The sequence below is a fragment of the Uranotaenia lowii genome, chromosome 3, assembly GCF_029784155.1.
Source record: "Uranotaenia lowii strain MFRU-FL chromosome 3, ASM2978415v1, whole genome shotgun sequence".
NCBI lineage: Eukaryota > Metazoa > Arthropoda > Insecta > Diptera > Culicidae > Uranotaenia > Uranotaenia lowii.
In genome coordinates this window covers 326,856,130-326,877,467 of record NC_073693.1, presented here as the reverse complement: position 1 = coordinate 326,877,467, position 21,338 = coordinate 326,856,130, and the positions used below count along the sequence as shown (strand labels likewise).

Sequence of the window (21,338 nt, the reverse complement as noted above, 5' to 3'; positions counted from 1 at the left end):
CGAAGGAAATGTATCGCTGTCCAGAAGTCAAATTAAAGCCCACCAGCTTATGCTAGAAAAGGCTCGTACTAAGTACCTTTCCATCTACAACACAATATTGGAAATCGTTTCACCTGAGGAGCGTGCCATCCATGGCGAACATTTCAATGAATTTGACATCCTTTATTCTGAGGTAGTTATCGCACTCGAAGAGCAGTCCAGCAACATTCCTTCCAATACAGCCGGTGCGTCTTCTGTTTCTGAAGTTTCCCCCATGCCACCAACCATAATTATACACCAGCCCCTGCCCATGCCTATCCCAACATTCGACGGTAGTTACGAAAGTTGGCCTAAGTTCAAGGCCATTTTCAAGGATCTGGTTGATAAATCGCCTGACTCTCCAGCCATCAAACTATACCACCTCGAAAAAGCCCTGATAGGGCACGCAGCTGGTCTCATTGATGCCAAAACGATCAATGAGGGAAATTACAAACACGCCTGGAAAATATTAGAGGAGAGGTTTGAGAACAAGCGTCACCTCATTGACACCCACATCGCCGGCTTGTTCAACCTTAAGAAAATTTCTAAGGAAAACCATACAGAGTTAAGAGCGTTAGTTGACGAGTGCACTAGGCATGTAGAGGGCCTCAAGTTCTTGGATCAAGAATTCACAGGTGTGTCTGAGCTTATGGTAATTCACCTGTTGACGTCAGCATTAGATAAAGAAACCCGTTTCCACTGGGAAAGCTCCATTAAGCACGGTAGCATGCCAAGCTACACCGAAACCATTAAATTTCTCAAGGAGCAGTGTTTTATCCTGGAACGCTGCGAGAGCTCCTCACCGAAGGCTATCCAGCCACAACCGAGTGCATACGAGAGTCCGGAAGAACCCATCGAGACAAAATTTACTTCAGCAGTCATCACTAGCAAGCCCTCTGCATCATGTGATTTCTGCGGCAAGGGTCATCTCAACTTTACCTGTCCAATATTGAAGACTATTTCGATCAAAGACCGACTGCTCAAGGTGAAAGAGCACCAAATGTGCTTCAACTGCTTACGACGAGGACATCGAAGCAAGGATTGCCGTTCTGACAAAACCTGTACCAAGTGCCGAAGACGTCATCACACATTGCTGCATGCCGAAAAACAGACCGAAACTTTCAAATCGATTGATAAGCAAAGATTTCCACAATCAACCAAGCAGCCTATCCAGCGAAGGGAAGCTCTAGCCTCAGTTGTTGATAATTGTACCGCTTACCGCTGTTCCTCATCTAGTCCAGTTATTCAAGTAAACACTTCTATTGTCGAACAATTGAATGAACCCAACTCTGAAAATTGTGAAGAGCAGAAATCTAGTTTGGAAGAAATAACCTACCGGAGACTTCTCAACCAGATCGACGTTTTGATACGTTCCAGCCTGAGTATAACAACGCCAAAACCTGCGGTTAAACCTACCAAACTTTCTAATGCATATTGTGAGCAACGTTCATGTTCCAGTTTCTGCGGGCGGGAGTATGTTCAAGCCAATTGTCATCAGCTTGAAGAATTTTGTAGTTCCGGAAATTTCTAGAATTTGTAGCAAATGATTATTCCCACGTGCATCGAATGTTCTGGAATTTCTATTTTGTTCCACACAATTTGCTCTTACCGAAGGTTCCAGAACCATCTTTGTATATAAGTTAGCGCATGACGGGAACATTCCAGAAGGTTCGATGCGCGTATAAATAAAGCCTCGTGTTGCAAGACGAAGGCAGTTCCATTCAATAATCGCGCGCGTTTATATCGTCTAAATCGTAAGTGAACCTACCAAGTAAATGTAACCTTGTAAGTTTAAGAGTAGAAAATAAAGAGAAACCGTTAAGTTGAAGTGATATCGTATCTTATTTGAAGAACAAACCCAAAATACAGTCCACTTGCCCAAACAAACTCAAATTCAGAAATACCAACATGGTATTGAAATTCTGATCCATAAACGTCGATATTAGTTTCAAAATTTTTTGGCCAATTCGAACTTTGAGTTTAAATTTTGAACTCTTATCCTAAGAAATTAGAAATTTAGATTAATATTAATCGCATATTAATTACGTATTACTTTACTTAACGGCATATTATTACTATTGTTAGGTTTTTTCGTATTTTCATACCTATATGACTTTCGAATGTTATTTGTAAATGATGTTTGTGAATTCATTAGGCATCAGGTATCAGAAAAGAGGTAGAATTAATAGCGACACGAATTCCAAGGAATAAAAGAAAATCGGAAATTCCAGAATCCTGGGAAAATATCCCGGGAATTCCCGAAGCCAATAAAAAGTGCTTAGTAACCGAAAATTTACACGATTTAAATTGGAAAAATGGATCACATTGAGCAATAAAAATGATAGTTTTATCTTGATATATGGCTCAATTTTATTCTGAAAACTGGTTTATACATTGAGTTTTATAAAAAAAAATGTTTCTTCGTTCGAAAACTAAGTGAAAAAATCAAAAACGACAAAGAATCCTTAAAACCAAACAATTCCAATAAAGAAACGCTACGAAAACAATCTGAACGTTCTATTTTGAGACACACACATTTTGAGACAGAACTTTTGACAGTAGCCAAATCATCGGCAAATAAATTATATATTTTGAAATAAACGAGTTAATTTACAATGATGTCGGCTACCAAAAGGGCACACTGGTTAGCACAAAACCAATTAAACATAACACAATATTTGATCTTAAGAGAATTTAGCTGGAAATTTTCAAATAAATGTATCATTTCAAAAATCATTTAAAAACAAATTAATCTATATATATATAAAAAGCAATTTCTGTATGTTTGTTTGTTTGTTTGTTTGTTTGTTTGTTTGTTTGTTTGTCCTCTATAGACTCAGCCGTCTTAAGAGCTAGAGTGCTGAAATTTGGCATGGATACTCATTAGGACTAGGAAGGATGAAAAATGTTTTCAGATTTTTGGATGACCCCTTTTGAAGGGGGTCGTCCATACAAGACAAATATTGTTTTCACGATATTGACGTTATTTTTCGTCGGATTGTGTTGAAAATTTGCACACGAGTGTGTTGAAAGACGAGCAATAGATTTCAGGTGTCAAATTTTGTGTAAGGGGTCGACCAAAGGGGTCGTCCATATTAACTGTTTGTTGTTTTTGCGATATTGACGTTATTATACATCGTATTCAGATGAAAATTGGTACACGATAGTTTTGAGTGACGTGCAATCGATTTGAGGTATCCAATTTAGTGTAAGGGGCCGGCAAAAGGGGTCGTCCATATTAAATTTTCAGTATCTTAGTAATATTGTCGTTTCTATACATCGGATTGGGATGAAAATTTGCACATAGGAGTTATTAGGGACAAATAACTGATTTCACTTATCCAAACTAAAATCAGGGGTCGGCCAAAGGGGTCGTCCATGTTAACTATTCACTGTTGATGTGATATTGTCGTTATTATACATCGGATTCAGACGAAAATTGGTACACGAGGGTTTTGACAGATGAGCAATGGATTTCAGGTATTCAATTAAGTTTAAGGGGCCCGGCAAAGGGGGTCGTCCATAAAAACCTTTAAATATTTTTACAATATCGACGTTATTATACATCGGATTGGGATGAAAATTTCCACATGGTAGTTTTCATGGACGGACAATCGATCTCAGATGTCAAATATTTTGCCTGGGGCCGACGAAAGGGGTCGTCCATATAATTTTATTTTTCACTATTTTTAGTAATGTTGACGTTATTATACAATGGAAAGGCAATCGATTTCAGATATCAAAGTTTATACAAGAGCCCCCGAAAGGGGTTTAGCTTTTTGGCAATAATTGCGTTGTTATGCAATGATTTAGTCGAAATTTACACACGTGGTTTTTGATTCCTGATTTCATATTTAGTAGCAGACGACAGACGAAGTGATCGTCCAATATTTTTGCAATTATTACTTAACAATGAATTCGTAAGTGCATCCGGAAAATGCTTGGCAATTGACTTTCATACAAACTGTTTATGACATATTCCAAGTTGAAAGCGAAACGGAGTTCGTATGGGATCAGCTAGTTTCTTATAATATGAAATTTAAAAAAAGTTAGATTAAACAGCAGAAAAATAAAAATAAACTAGGGTAAAATATCTGGGATTTGTGGGGATCTGGGGAATGTTCCATTCTGAAGAAAAATATTCTGGGAAGTGATCCGTTCTGAGGAAAAAAAATCAGGTAATTGGTGCGTTCTGGTATTTTTTCCCCTTAGGATTTTTTTATCCTGATTTTGATCCTGATCAAATTTCTAAATAAACAAGAATTTACACTGGTCGAAAATCGATAAACATCACACAGCATTATTACAAAAAAATACAAAATCTGACATAAAATAGTCGAAACTTTTTTTTCCATTTAGAATATTTTTAGTCTGGACAACATATTCTATAAGTGAAAAATAATTTTTAAAATTGTTTTGATAATTTTTGCAGCAGCTTTCTGTGAATTTTTAAGATGTTTCATATGAAATAATGAAAGCTCACGCGAGATTTGCAAAAAAAGTGGCACAAAAATAATCAGGTTTTGTTAATTTCAAAGGATTCATATTTTTTCAAGTTCATCGGCTACCAAAACGATTTTTAAAGGGCACACTGGTTAGCAAAAACCAATAAAACATAACACAATATTTGATCTTAAGAGAATTAAGCTGGAAATTTTAAAACAAATGAATCATTTATAAAACCATTTAAAAACAAATCAATTTCTTATTATACGAAATTTAAAAAAAAAACGATTAAGCCGCAGAAAAATAAAAATAAACAAGGGTAAAATATCTGGAATTTGCGCCATTCTAGGGAATGTTCCCTTCTGAAGAAAAATATTCTGGGAAATGGTCCATTTTAGGGAAAAAAAAATCTGATAATTGGTGCATTCTGGTGGTTTTTTCCCCTAGAAATTGGTTCATTTTGATTTGAATTCGGGTGATTATCATTCTGGGGAAAAATCATTCTGGGTAAAACTTTTCGGGTAAATGGGATACGGTACAATCAAATTTCTTATAAAAACGATAAAAATTGTTTATAAATTTTTCCATGAAGTTTTTTACCTTTATTTCCTTCAAAGAAATAATAAATTTACCTTTATTTCCTTCATGGAAAGTATTTCGATCAAACGAATGGATCTTGAGATGCAAGCATTCGTAACTGTTCCATTTCTAAATAAACTAAGGTTTACCCTGGTCAAAAATCGATATTCAATTAAATAGTTTATGTTGATAAAATTGAAAAAAAAACCTTAGAAAAGCAGCATAAGGCTCATGAAGGAAAGATTAAAGGTGATTTTAGGTATTATAAAATTTGGGAAATTGCAAATTGACAAAAAGTTCCAAAAAACACAGCTACCTTCAAGAATTTTTAAAAATTCTATGTTCAGTATTTTGAGAATCTGAAGATGCTAAAATGTGTCAAATTTCGTCAACTTTTTAATACACTTTTCTTTGGTGACTAAAACAACTTTGACGGTTTATTAATTAAAAAGTAGTTTTTACATCCCTTTTAAACATTTTTGTGGTCATGAAGTAAAAAAAAAAATCAAAAATAATATCTTTGTAGACAGAACTTTCTCCGGCTTTCTTGAACACTAAGTGAAAAAACATTTTTTCGAGCATTTCGTAGCTGATCTACAGATTATTCCGAAGTTCCATAAAATTTTGCACTTCATTTTTTATGTATTTTGTGTGTCAATTTTGTTAAGTTAAGTTGAGTGAACGAAATGTCCCTTTCATTTATACGAAGAAGATAATTCCGAAAATCGAACCAAATTTATCACTTATGAAACACCTGAACGAATACAAATGGAATCATAAAGTAGTATTGAAGAAACATTTCGGAAAATATGTAAACCTTTGTAACTAGTTTTGACTGTATTGAATAAAAAGTTTTGTTCAACTAAAAAAAAGCATGTTTTTCGAATTTTTACTTACACTCTAAATAACGGAAAACTAAAGGGACGAAATAAAATGTTGTCTAAAAAACATTTTTGAGTTATATTACGAGGTTTCTAAAACTATAAATTTTATAAAAATCAGTTGAGAGACAACAGAGATATAGAAGTTTTAGATAGAAGTGCCAAATTGACACTCCAGTGACTGTATCGGCGGGTTAAAATTTCAGGGACGCAAGAGGATTAATCCATCAACGTTGCTTGAAAAAATGCTCAAAAACCATTTAATCTAAATTTGTTGAATGGAATCCTTCCGACCACGACTTGTTTTGCAATTGATAGGAACCTGAGAGAATGCAAGACTGGACTGGGATTTCATTACATCACTTTCGTACCGCTTTACCTTGAATGAAAGAGTTTTACTTCTGTTGCAAATCTTCAGCTTCAATAAACATATTGCCCATATTGACAAGAAAGAAAATGAATGCAAAAACTGGGAAGCTTTTTGAGAGGAACTTAGTATCGATGCGTTTTTTTAACAAAAGATTAAAATCAGAACCATTTTCCATTGACTACGTGAGAATTCGAAACTCAGTCTTATTATCCGTAATTGATCACTGATCTTCTGCATTGACAAAAATATCGTCAATTGGCGTGGGCGCCATGTGAAAGAACAAATTGGATTCAGCGATATTCAAAAGATAGCATTTATTGAACGAACATCCCCAGGCACAAATTGTTTTGATTAAATGATAAAAGATGAGTATGAGTAGTTTTTTTTTTTAGATTTCTGAGTGATTTCTGTCGTTGTCGTGATGATTACATCGAGCTAATAAGTGTTGTTGTTGTCTTCAGATAGCTTTCGATAATGAAGAAAAAATTGAATTTTTTTCTCAGCGTTGGATCAGTATTGAATTGAACTTGGGATATCAATTGATGGAGTAAACTTACAAATTCTAACCTTAAATTCTTCGAAAAATATAAGAATAATGAATTAAGGGAAGGCGGCTTTCATTTAAAAAAAATAATATGTATTGAGGCTGAACTTGTCAATCTTCAAACTATTTCTACATAATGTTGAAAAATTCTTATTTTACAGAAGTAAGAACGAATTAGATAGAAATCGCTTAACTCTTGCTGGTATCACATATATAAAACCTTGAAAAAAAAAAGATCGATTCCAGAAAGGCCCAGAATCTACCAACAGCCAACCCCAAGGCGAAAATACCCTTCAAAAATTAATGAACCAATCAATTATTTGATTTTCTAGCAACACAAACCTTACGATTACGGAACATCAAAGGGAAACTTACCGAAGCTGGAGGATGTCTCGTTGGCGCCGGATACATTTTGTTCTCCAACGGCAATCTAATCTTTTACACCCGGGAGATGGTTTTTCCGCTAGCCCGCACCAGAAGCTCTGGAAGAAAATTGCGGTAGCAGAGAGATCGTCGAATCGATTTCAGTATGCTTTTTCCACTTTTTCCCGCTTCTTCCACTAGCACTTTTCTTCCACTTTATTTTCTGTGTAGGTATCTCTCTTATGATGGCTCACTTTTCCCACAACAAACAACAAACCGAGAAGTTGCTTGGTTATTTACTCACTCAGCCCGTTGCTGCCTTCCTCCGATTTTCTGCTGCTGAGAAATATTTGAAGAAACCGACGATGATGCCTCTGTGGGTCTAAGGATGGGAAAATGGGAAAGAAGGGAGCAGAAGCTCATCAGCAAAAGCCAATAAACTTCTCAACTTTGGTGATGAAAATCACCACGTCGCCCGAAGATTAGCACCACCCATGAAAAAAAAATCTTCGAACTGGAACTCGTGAAGCGCTTCCGAACTGAAGCGTAATTGATTTTTTTCCGTGCTTTCCAGATCATTTCATTCTCCGGACATTACTCGCATGAAATCTTCTTCATTGATACTGATGCTTCCCCTCAGCCAGTCGTGTAGCATTTCACTTCGGACCCGTTTGCTTCTTTCTCTGATCTGCTCTGGAAGCTCCAAGTAATACATAAGACGTTTTTCTGACCACCATCCGACAAAAACAACAACAACAAGAAACCGAAGGGCCAAAAACTGACACAACAAGAAGGGCCTCTCACGTTCTGGCGGCGGAACCAGTTTCTTTACATTATATTCATCCCCCCTTTCCCCAATCCAAGGTTTGCCTTCCTCCCTTCTTCGACTTCGTCGGGCAACCGCTCCCGGGAACAGAAAAAAAAGAACCAAAGAAAAAACACACCCGAAGCAAATTGAAAGATAATTTCTGCACCTTCTGGGAAACCAGACACGATTCTCGAGATTCTTGGCACCTCTTTCGGGCGTTGGGGTTTTTTCTTCTCCTTGCTCGTTTTCTCTCTCTTCAATTCATCCCCCCTCACTCCCCCAACAAATCAACGAAGCAAAGATTCCACTTCATTCCGCTTACGGAATTCTTCGAGCGCCACCCCTCCCTTCCCACAAACCACTCACACCCCACCACCTCTTTGAAGCCTCCAAGGGGCAAACCCCGGATCTCTTCGATCTCTTGCTTGCTTGTTGCGATTAATTACTTTTTTATTGGCGGCTTCTCAATACACACATTCAATCATTCACTCAATTCACTCATCGATCTTCGGTTTCTTCGTGGCCGGCAGATTGGCCGATCGGGCAATTGCCGCCTGTTTTGGGTGAGCAAATCTGTTGGAACTTTCTTTTCGTCGAACCTTGTTGGAACCTGCAAAAGAAAGAAGGAGAAAGAAAACTACAATCAATCAATTTATCAATCAACGATTGTTGCGGTTTGGCTCTTTTCTGTTTCTGTTGTAATTGGTGGTAATGTATGTATATTTTTATAACTCTGAAAGCGCCGTTGTACTGAAGCGAAAATCGCGGGTTCAAATCCCGCCGGTGAGCCGTTGTATCTTTTTCGAAAAATTCATGATATAAACGAATTATGTTCTTTCTTTCTTTGATATCTCGTGATGCTCTAAAATTTTCCCATATGTTCGAAAAAACGAATAAATAAAATTACTCGAATGTTATTTTAAAAAAAGTTTTAAATCATCATTAAAGAAACGTAAAGTATTGAAAATTTTCAAATTCGAAAAAATGAAAATTCAGAATCAAATTTCATCCTTGAGTGACTCAAGAGTTGAGATCTTGACTCTGAATGTTAGATCGAAATCTAAAAGCAAATCCAAGATTCCAGCATTCCTACTACCAATATTCAACTAAAAGCTTGGGGTTTAGAGCTTAAGATTTCTTCGCCTCAAGGTGCTCAAGTTTGAAAGAACTTCTGTATGAAAAAATCATAAAGAATTTTCGCTTTTTTTGTATGTCAAATTTGTGATGGAGTGAAAAAAAAAATTCCTTATGAATTTGATATCTTGAATATTCTTAAATGTTTTGATGTTTTCTCATCTTTTCCGATTGGTATAAACTTAAACGTAAATGGCATCTTTCTTCTTCTTCTTCTTTTAACATCAACATGGCAAAACTTGTAAACACCCTGGAAAATGAAAAATTTGCGTTCTCCATTTTTCATTTCCACATAGAATCCATTGCAAATAAAATGCATTGAAGATACAACTACGGCCAACCATGTGATGAAAACCACTAGTTTGTTTTTATTTCATTTTCGACATTTTTTTAAATTTATTTCTGTCATTTAAAAAAATATATTTTTGTTTTTTTTTTAAGTTTATGTAATTGAATCAACACATTCATCTATTTAACAATTTCTGTAATTATGTTAATTTTTGTCATTGTTTCATCTTTTTATTGGATTTTGGTTATTTTTGTCATTTTTTAATTTTTGTGATTTCTGTCATTTTTTATATTTTTGTCATTTTTTATAATTTTATCATTCTTGTCATTTTTGTCTTTTTTAGTTTTTTTTTCTTTCAATTTTTATCACTTGTGTCATTATTAAGTTTGCCAGATTGCCCGGTTTTATCCGGGTTTGCCCGGGTATTTTGCAAAATTTGGGAACAGTCTGGCCCGGCCCGGTTTGTTCGGATCTTCTCAAAAAATGCCCGGATTTCACCCGAATTCATCCACTTTATTTGGCAAATCCAACAAAAAAAATGTGCTGAAATTTTTTTTATGCCTTAGAAACAGAAATTTTTGAGCACTTTTATTAAAATAATCATGATAGATTTTTTGGAAGCCTACAATACGATTTAAAATCTGTCGATGAATTTTGATGGAAAAAGTTTTTTTTTTCAATTTTTTTAATTGATTTTTGTTGAGTAAATTCTGGGTTTTGTGAAAATTTGCCCGGATAATATCCAGATTTTTGGTCGTCAATTTTGAAAACAATACCCGGATTTTGCCAGCTTTAAAAATAAAACTGCCCGGATATGTGCTGAAAAAATTCTGGCAACCTTAGGCTTTGTTGAATCATTTTTGTGCAATTTTTGTGTTATTTTTTTGTCATTTCTGTCTTTTTTTCTCATTTTTTTTATTGTTGTAAAGTTTTGTGTCATTTTAAAAAAAAAAATTCTATTTTGGTCTTTTTTTACCACTATCGTTTTTTGTCATGTGTTTTTTTTTATCTTTATGTCATATTTGTCATTTTCTCTATTTTTGTCCATTGTGTCTTTTTTCTTTTTTTGTCGTTTTTGTGTTGTTTTGGGGTAATTTTTTTGTCATTGTTGTGCCATTTTTTGTCATTTTTTTGGTGAATTTTGTGACATTTTTGTGATATTTGTCATTTTATTGTTACTTTTCATTTTAGTCATTTTAATCATTTTTTTTAAATCATTTTAGCCACTTTATTGATTTTGTCTTTTTGTGTCCTTCTTTGTGTTTAACTTTTGTATCATTTTTGTGATATTTTTCATTCAATCGTTTACCGGTCATTTTTGTGATTTATGTCTTTTTTATCATTTTTTTTTTCTTTGATTTTAATCTATTTTGCCATTTTCAATTTTTGTTATTGTTGTGTAATTTTTTAATTAATTTTTGAGCTATTTTTGTGCCAATTTTAGTTCTTTTTGAGTCAACTTTGAGTCCTTTTTGTCATTTGTTCAATTTCACACATTTTAACAATTTTAGTCATTTTTTGTCATTTTTTTTTATTCTCGTCGATTTTGTTCAGTTTTAATCTTTTTTTTCTTTTTTTTTTTGTGACTTTTCTGTGTATTTTTGTCTATTGTGAAATGTTTGTTATCTTGTGATTACTGCGTTTTTAAAATATTTTTTTCTCATTTTTGTGTATTTTTCGACATTTTTGTCATTTCTTTTTTATTTTCGTTTTTTTCATTCATATTTTTTGTCTTTTTTGTCATGTTTTTTTTTATATTTGTTTTTTTATCATTTTTGTCATTTTTTTTCATTTTTGTTCTTTTTATAATTTTTTCAGTTTATGTGTCAATTTTGAGCCTTTTTTTGTTTTTGTTCTAATTAACACAATTTTTCCATTCTGGCCACTTTCTGTATAATTGTTGAATTTCAGTCATATTTGTAATGTTTTTGTCATTTTAGTAAATTTTTTTTTATCTACTTTTGCCGTTTTTTCGATTTTTTCATTTTTGTCAACTGTTGTCATTTTGAATTTTTTGTGTTATTTTTGCGCCAATTTTTGTTATTTTTGTTCTTTTTGTATCAATTTTGATTCCTTTTTGCCATTCGTTCTGTTTTACACATTTTAACCATTTAAGTAATTTTTGTAATTTTTTTAAAATTTTTGTCATTTTTGTCGATTGTTGTGTCATTTTTGACATTTTTGGCTAGTTTTTATTTCCATCTTTTTCAAACTAAAGCATTTTTGTCTATTTTTGTCATGTTTTATCATTTTTGTTTTTTTTCTCATTTTTGTCATCTTTGTTGAATTTTAAATTTTTTTGTAATTTTTATCCTTTTTTTTGATGTTTTTTTTAGTTTTTGTGTCATTTAAGTTTTAATTTTGAGTCTTTTCTGATATTTTTTTTCTATTTTCCACATTTTTTTCCATTTTGATTTTGATCATTTTTTGTTTAATTGATGTATTTCAGTCAGTATTTGTCATTTTTGTGGGATTTTTGTCATTTCCCTGTCATTTTAGTATTATCTTAACCGGTATATAGCTGAAAAATCGACATGATCCGTGACGTCCAAGAACAATTTCGACTTTCTGGAGTGAATATCTATATACATTGGTTACAACGACTATTTTGGTGCGCTTTTCATTTATTTGCATACTAGTATCGTAATAAAAAAAAAAACTGAACAAAGAAACAGATAAAAATTAATTTAAATTATACGTCTTGTTTCTGATGGAATTTCTAGTCCCAGATTTTATTTTCGGTGAGCCTAATTTTTGTGTTTCCTGATTAAAATTTTTGATTAATATTTGAGACTAAAAATATCTAATTTAAGCTTCTGATCTCTTGAACAGATTGAGTAACTATGATTGAAATATTATTTTTTTTATTTTTCAATTTTATTGTTTCAAATTTTATAAAAAAATATTATGGAAACTTATTTATTTTGAGAAAAATATTGGATTAAAAATAATTCAAGAGATACATTTTACAATTTAAATGCTTTAAAATCCGGTTCAATCAATTGAATATATCATGTTTAAATAATTGCAGATTTAAAAAAAAAATCAGACTCTGCTTCGGTCCTTAAATGCAGGAAATCGAAAAAAAAATATTTTAACCGGCATAGATATGTATTTCTTTTATGCATACAATGATGATTTAATCTTCTAACGTGCAATCATACCGCTAATAGCCATGACAAAATTCCAAATAAAATTTTCAACGATTTTTAAAATTGACTGCCCTTTCAGCGGTAGAACAGACAGAAAAATTAGTGAAAGGCATTTTGAAAAAAAGGAGGGGAAAGAAAATAAATCACGCAAAATTTTTGGGAATTTTTGTGTTAATTTAAAACGCTTACAAGCTGAAACCATTTTTAAATTAGCATATTTTATCAGAAATTGAATATTTAATCTGTTTGTTGAGATTGAGATTGAGAAATCAGAATAAGGTGTCAGAAGTTAGAAGTCAGAAGTCTCAAGTCAGAATTAATAAATCAGATGTCAAAAATCATACATCAGACGACAGAGGTTTGAAGTCAGAGATCAGACGTAAGAATTCAAAGGCCATAAGTCATAAATCGGACGTCAGATGCCAGGAAGTCAGGCATCAGAAGTCAGAATTAAATGTCTCAAATCCGGAGTAAAAAGTCAGAAGTCAATCAACAGTCAGATATCAGAAATTAAACGTTAAAAGTCAGACGTCAGAATCGAGAATTTAGCGGTCTCAGGTCAGAAGTCAAAAGTCTGAAATTAGAAATCAAATGTAATAAATCACATGTGGATGTCTCAAGTCAGAAAATAGAGATCAGGAATCAGAGGAATCAGAAATTTAAAAAAAGACATCTAATTTAGAAGACAGAAGCCCGAAAGCGGAGGCCAGAAGTCGGGCGTTAGAAATCAGAGAGCAGACGCCAGAGGTTTGCAGTCAGAAGCAAAATTTTGAAATGAAACTATAGAAGACAAGTTCATATAAATCATACAAAGCTATAAATTTAGAAGAGACGGATTTAACGCCAAATCGACACGAAGTTGGCATGACCCTCTCAGAATTGGATGAAACTTTGTAGAAATAAAAATTATGCCTAGCAAAGCAACTTGACATACTATGTTTTCTCAAAAAAGATCTAGACAAACATTTGAAAAGGGACAATCTTTTTAGGCATAAATTTTATAAACATTTTAAGCTCGAAAATTAATATTACCTACTCAAATTTGTTTCAAGAGAAATTTTCAGCAAAAATGATAAAATTGATTTGAAAAAAAATATTGTTTTTTAAACACTACACTGAGAAAATTGCATTTAAAAAATTTAAACTCAATTTCCCAAAAACGCCATCTCAGAATTTGATGAAAATTTATTCTTAGCCGGGTTGTAACAAGGCCTTAACTCAAGGCAACATATTGAGCATATTTATGATGAAAAATTTTTTAATCATGTAATTTATTTTTTCAGTGTAGATTTTTAACCTTTAATTCAAAAACTGCTTTGTCGGATTGATTGTACTGATTTTGGAGAAATAAGACCTTCGATTGTAATAATTGATGGTAAAAGTAAGAGTCAATCGATTACTATAATGATTGTGTTCTTATTAAGTTTTAATATTTTACACCCAAAAAATTTGTTTTCGTTTTTAGTGGAAAAAACGTAAAAAAAGTTTTTGTTAGTAAAACTTGTTTCCCTTAAGACTGCTCACTTTGCGATGTTAAGAAGAGTTGTAGACCACATTATTCCCCACTACAAAAAAAAATTCTTCGAATTCGGAGATAGCCATTCTCTTGAATGTTTTTAAGTTTTTTGTCTGCATTTTTTCAGTGTAGGATTTCCACTTACTTTTACCATCATTTATTACAATCGAAGATCTTATTTCTTTGAAATCAGTACAATCAATTCAAAAATGCAGTTTTTGAATTAAAGGTTGAAAATCTACACTGAAAAAATAAATTACTTAATTTAAAAAAAAACATGAAAAAGTTTTTGTCGAAAAACTTTGTTCCCTTCAATATGCATAAGTGGAAAAGTATGAACGACTTGTAGGCCTTAATATTACTCGTCTTAGGAAGAATATCATCAAATTCTAAAATGGCGTTTTTTGGGAACTTGAGCTTTAGTTTTTAAAATGCATTTTCCTCAGTGTGGGGTTATGTCAATATTTTTTTCTTTAAATTCAATCATTTTACAAAAAATCTCCCGTAGACCACAATTATGTAAAAGTTGTAATTCTAGAGCTCCTCTTAATCAAATCCAATTGAGCTGGTCAGTTTTTTTGGACTAATCTACAAAATTTATACGTTCGGTTTTCAAAATTCGATCATGACATTTTTCCTATACATCCATAGCCACCCTAGTGTACGTTCATTCTAGACCTAATGGATTACAGGAAAAATATGATATTAATTTGTGCCAAAAACTCGAATTTCTATACGTATGGAGCAATCAAAATTTAAAAAAAAAATTAAGCTCACAATAAGATTGAAATTCATAGAATGTTTTCATCATAGTCAATGATCGAAATGAGTCTAATAAAATTTCCAAATATGTTCCACCAAATTTATATTAGTATAAAATTCATCGGCAGCATGTGCCGTACAAAGAAAGAGTCAGTTGAACTAAATGACTCAATGGCCAAATACTGAAAACTATTTACAGTCAAACCTCCAAAAGCAATTCCCGCCTCATTCCTTCTATCTTTTTTTTATTTTTCTCTTTTTCAGTAATCCTGACCCACGAAATCGGTGCAAATTGGAACCAACTGACGACGGCCACAGTCACATCCAGACAGACTTTTGGCTGTCTAGTTTAATTTTTCAGTCGCCTTAGCCTCTTAAGTAGTCTGTTTCTCGGCGCTGGAACAAGACCTATACAATAAATGAAGGAAAACGCGATATCAACCACCGAAAAAAAAACAGAAACAGAAAAAAAGAAACAAGACACCCGATGGGAAGTGTGGCGGCACTGAATTAATTAATTATTTATTATGACTTTTTATCCGTCGACACCCCGGTCACGATCAGTGTTGTCTGACCATTTTCTGTTTCCTTCCACTGCTTGTTGCCGTTTTTTCTGCTTCTCCCAAGAGTCCCCCCGAATATGGATGGCTCTTCAAACAGATGCGGGGATGGAAAAAATAAATAAAATACTGGAACGAATTTGGGCAAACCCAAAACTTGAATGGAGGCAAAATGAGTTGGGGTTTGGGGCAGAAACCCCTGAAGTAATTAATTACACCCGACTCAACAACTCTTCACACATGTTCCCGAATCCAAACCTTAGGAGATTGGACCCGGATTGGACTGGACTGGAGCAAAACCAATCCCCCCAAATAACAACATGACACGAGCAGTTGCCCAAAATCACATTCAATTTGGCTTCCGATTACGAATCGTGGAGGAGGCCATATACATACGTATGCTTAAAGGAAATGGACACGGACAACTTACTGATCCGATTTCACGGATCAGATTTCACACTATTTTGCTTCTTAGTATCTGCCAACCTCCCTGGATACAAATGGGTTTTCTAAATGGGGATTTGATTGATGTTAAGAAGGAGTTGGATCTTAGGAGATGATTAACTTCTCATGGGTTGAAAAAAATAGTAAGAAACGCAGGTTAAAAATTCAGAGTCTAGTTTTTCATAAATTTAAAAATAAAAATATTTAGGATTTGGTTATAAATTTTACAAGCAAAAAATTTAATCTGATGACTTTTTTCAATTTTTTTAGAAATTTTCCTGAATATATGACTTTAATTTTGATCAATTCTAGAGTAGCATTGTCTTGGAAATCTTAGGAACGAATAGGATTTTTTATTATTTGTTGCTCAAACCTCCTTGTTGTCTTTCAGGCTCCCATCTCACTTTAAAAAAAATCGAAAAATTGCAACCAGACGCCGCCCGGGCGAATTTATTCGCGACTGATCTGATCTGGCATGAATTTGGCATGCGGATTTGCGGTCAAGGGAAACAATGTCGAGTAACAGCAGCAGCAGCACATGAAATTGACCACCATTGGCTACCAATTAGCATACAATCGCGTAAAACAGCTCCCCATTCTGAATATTGACCGCAAACCCTCTGAAATCGAAGTCAGACAGGACAGGGTCAGACGGAGGGCGGCGGTATTGAGCTGAAGTGGAAATAAAAATTTCCAAATTGAGTATGACCTCTTTTGAGTCCTTTTCAATTCGCGCCGAGGACAAATGGAAACACATAAAAATGCAATCACCGCGCGGAGGTACTGCTCGGAATAATAAAAATGATTTATAAGGTATTTTAAGAAATAACCATAATTCTGCACAGCTAACGAAACCGAACTCGATCGGCGGTCAACAATCCACATCCTGAAATAAATCAACACTGAATCAGGTTTGTGGAATGAATAAAAAGAAACTTTCACGAGTATAAAATTTAAAAAAACGAAAAACTAAAATAAATAAGACTTTAAATCGCAGAAAAAATCCTATAAAATTCAGATTAATCTCTCACGTTCAGATTTTATTTCCTTGATACCTTGAGAAAATAAGACAAAAAACATATTACGAGTTCGAATTCATCGAATTTTCTTCTACAATTTTCCCAGTAATTCTTTTCTCAATTTTTTTAAATCTTATATCTCACTTACTGATCCGGTTTGCTACACTTTTTTAAAAATATTCTAATTTGAAAAAAAATATTTCAATTATTTTCTTCTTTATTGAAAATTTTTACTATTGAGAAGCATCCTCTTTAAAATGAAAGCTGCTACTTGAGTTCGGTGATTCAATGCGATTTTTTTTCAAGAATTCCTGTTACTGGAATTTGAATTGTATTAACTTCTTTTTTCAAAACCTTAAGTAGAATTCATTTTGAAATACATATTTCTATCTAGAATTTTCTACTCTTCTTTATATACTGAGTTTGGATTCTAAACCCTTAATTCGATATTTCATAAGCTTTTAAAAAAAAGTGATTAGACTTTCGTACCTCAGTATGTATCACGACTCTATTTTTTTTATTTGATTAATTTTCTTTTGGTGCATGATTTCAATTTTCGGCCAGTAAAATTTTCCAATTAACTTAAACATGAATAATTTTTGAAATTCTCAACATTGATATTGAAAATGGAATTAATTTTTAGCCAATAATTAAGTCTAAGAAGTAGTACTTCTTGTTTTCTTGCGTAGTTCGTTTGCCTTTTTATAAAAAAAAACCAAAAATTCATAAAATGGTTTTATTGATTGACGTGATTAAAAATTCCACATTTGGTGTAAGTTTAACAAAAACGTCACTTATTTTTCAAATTTTTAACCAATAACGGTGGAATCTTGACTCGGAACTGATGCTAAATCATCGAAAACGAATCAGAATTCTAATACTTTTTCAAAATTTTCTCACTTGTTGATAGAAATTCTATTCTGAATATAAAATTTAAATGGGTTTAAACTCATTTCTCAGTTTCTGGTTCCGTATTATTAAAATCAAAATTGTATAGCTATTCTGACGTTTCAGATTTTGTATCCAGTCCGGTTCGAATTATCATTTGAAATTTTGTTTTGAAATCGTCGTTCAAGATTTGGTTTTGCATTTCATTCCAAATTTGATTCGTAATTTTCGAAACTCATATAAATTTTCAAAAAAAAAAATAGTTTTTTTTTGTTTAATATTCAAACTCTAAGTTCTTTAACTTCATTCTTATGCAGAATGCAAACATAAAAACGCTTGAAAGCTTCAGTATTGTACACTCAGAATCAGCTGCCTAGTTTTTAATTCACATTTTAATTCAAATTCGCAAGTCGAATTAAATATAAATAATTGAATTAATGCATTCAGATTCACATCAAAGATTAAGTACTGAGGGCTTTGAAACAAATTTCAATTCTTGGTTTAAATTTTAAATTCTGATCTGGTATCTAAGTTCAGAAATATTTTTTTGTACATCCCAGAAATCGTATTGAAATTCGAGAAAAAATCCAAAATTCAAATTGTGAATTCAGATCAGAATTCAGATTCCGAATAAAAGATCAAATGAATAAGAACAGTTTCAGCTTGATCAAATTAACACAGGACAACGCAAAAACTTAATCCAAAAATCATATTCGACATTCTATATTTTAGAAACCACTGGACTCAATTCTACAAATGAAGTACCTCTTAATTTTCTAAGCTGTTGTGTTTAATTTGGAAGAATATAATTTATTGATTAAATATTTAACATTTGAGTAATGCTTCTAAATGTAACACATTCGCGCAAAAGATAAAACGATATATCACGTATTTCGTTCGTAATTAAAATTATCAAAAATGGCTATTTGGTTGAGGAATTCAAGTCACAAATATGTTAAAGTTATCATAATGACTATTCTCTTGCTATAAAATACACGAATAAATATGTTTTCAGGTTTTTTTTTGCAAAACAGTAGCCTTTTTATATTTGAACTGAACGCAAAAATGTATGGACATGAAATTTTTAATCCGTCTTGAGTCTAGAAGTTCAAATATGATTACGATTTTGATGAAGTTGGGATTTCTACAGAAAGTAAAGTATTAGTTAGGTAGGTTTTGAATTTGAACTTGACATCTAAACCACAATTTTAAAAATTAGTCTTTAACTGAAATTTCTTCCCAAATTCGCGTTTATTAAAAGTCGATTAAAAATTTTAATTAAATATTTTAAACATTTGCTCTACCAATAAATACACAATATACGTTATTTAAAAAAAAACATAGATAATATTTTAAGACTGTATATGAACAATTTCGGAGATTTTCTACTTTACCCCGCATTTTCCCGATCCTAAATTATGCTCGCTTGTTCCGAATGGTTGGCAATCTAGAATAAATGCCTGCGTAATGTAAATCTTTTGAGAAAAAATTAGTCATGACTTTAAAATTTAACCAACTTTAAAATCCGTTAGATTCGTGTATGGAAAAAAAACGAACTAAAAAGAATTTTTTCCGTTTTTTATTCGAAATTATCAATATCAAGAGCTTGAAGATTTAGCTTATTTGATTTGAGATTTTTTAAGAAACTACACAGAAAATTTTTTTGACTATTAAGTGTCACTGAAACTGCGACCTTTAAAATAAATCAACCTGTAACTAACAAAACCTGTAATTTCAAATTGTTTTCCTTGAAAGTTAACGAAGTTTCATTTATTATTATAGCAAATGTCCTGTAAAAAAGTTATACACTGAAAATTTAATGTCACGTAATTTGTTTTTCGACCTGTAAAATTACGGTAAATGTCCTGCTCCATTTTGTTACAGGACATTTGCGTAATTTAACAGGAAATAATTTTTGCTGTGTGCCTTATTCCAGGAAAGCATATTTCGTGAGCTGTCCAATAAATATACGTGTAGGGGAAAGGTTTCTCAAATGGGCCTATCGGGTTAAATGACCCTACGACTGTTTGATGAAATGGCTGGCTAGACAGCTTATCTGACCAATGCATTTTGAGGGTGATACGCTGAGAACATAAGGCAAGAAAGAATTTTATGAATATACAAACTCAAAAAGATTTAAAAACCGTACAAGGTTTTGAAACATTTTGATGTAATATTTCGACTTTTAAAAATTGTACGTAAAGAAGCTTAAAACAAAAACTAGGATGGTTTTTGTTTCTTACTCAAATGAACTTAAGAAATTAAACATATTTCAGCTTTTGTGGAGGTTTAATAATGATTATATAGTGGTATAATAGAGTGTTTTTGTATGCCCCCATCATGTTTGTAAAATGCCTCCATCCTAAAATAACAAGTTAAATAGAATAAATAAATGATTTTTATCATTGAAACTTCAAATCTGAGCTCTAAATAACATCTTGAGAAAGAATTGACGATCTAAAAACAGATTTGATAAAGTTTTTCTCATGGATTAACTGACTCCATAGTATGGCAACCCTAACTTTTGTTTTATTCCATAAAATTATAATATACATAGATTTTTATGAAAGTTCAGCTTTGTCGTACGGAAATTAATACTTTTTAGCAGTTTCAATGAAATTATACGGAAATATTTCCCAAAAAACAGAAATTTTGTTCAAAACATAAATAGGAGCATTAAGCCCGCACGGTTTGAGGTTCGGCATTTTAGACAACTCTTATAATAAAATCATTTTCTTGGAAACAGAAGAAAATTTTTACATAAAATTACTCCAATTTATAGAAAACAGATGCATGCACATATGTATATAGTTTTTGTACACATATTCAATGTGATATTTGATTAAATCAGTGTTCTGCTTAATAGGCGCATATAGCCCGCTCCTCCCCTATGCATTTTTTTATTCCGCCTTGCACTTTTAAGATACCTCAAGATCAGAAGACCAAAAAGTGGTTAATGAACCACTAGGTGCGCTGCATTATGCCTAATGTCTCACAAGCAGTTTTTAATGTTGACTTTAGGGACAGACAAGATGTTAAATAAGGTTCTAATAGAACCGAAAATTAATGTACCTAATTTTACTTGGAAAAAATTTTCGGGGGTAGCGGGTAAACACACCCCATTTATTAAGATTAACTCTGAAGAAATTCTACAAATCATCATCACGCAGAAATCCAGATCTTTGCGCTGAACTAAAATAAAATCATGGAGTGTAACCCATTTCCATACCGCTTGATCAACTGTTCATTCATATCATTTCATTTACCCAACATTTTTAAGGATAAATGTACAATAATGTTGGAGGGATCAACATAAAAATTATTTTCTGAAATTTTTAGAGAGAAAATTGGCTCTGAAAATGTCACAAAAACAATACTCTTCAATCTTAGCTTTTAGAAAACGCCAAAGCAAATTTAGTGAATTTTAATTCTTTTATCAGTTCATTCAAAATTGTGTATTCATTAAAAATTGGGTAATTTAAAATTTTACACTGAAGTCTACAATTAGTCAATGTCTAAAAAAATTTTCCAATTATTTTTTTTTCAAAGAGTAAATTTGGTAAAT

General features: G+C 32.4%; 1 protein-coding gene across 12 annotated transcripts in view; it reads right to left on the bottom strand.

The window, feature by feature from the left end:
• Positions 1 to 21,338, bottom strand: part of LOC129756453 (protein groucho) — a 384,109-nt gene that overhangs the window by 337,411 nt on the left and 25,360 nt on the right. For 5 of the 12 annotated variants that reach the window (XM_055753335.1, XM_055753341.1, XM_055753345.1 and 2 more), the window contains one exon: positions 7,214 to 7,583. In XM_055753335.1, the coding sequence (XP_055609310.1) occupies positions 7,214 to 7,249 (36 nt within the window). In that variant the 5' untranslated portion in view covers positions 7,250 to 7,583. Of the gene's footprint in view, positions 1 to 7,213; positions 7,584 to 8,175; positions 8,301 to 8,455; positions 8,620 to 21,338 lie in introns of those variants that run through there. The other 7 variants (XM_055753334.1, XM_055753337.1, XM_055753338.1 and 4 more) reach the window with 5 other exon arrangements.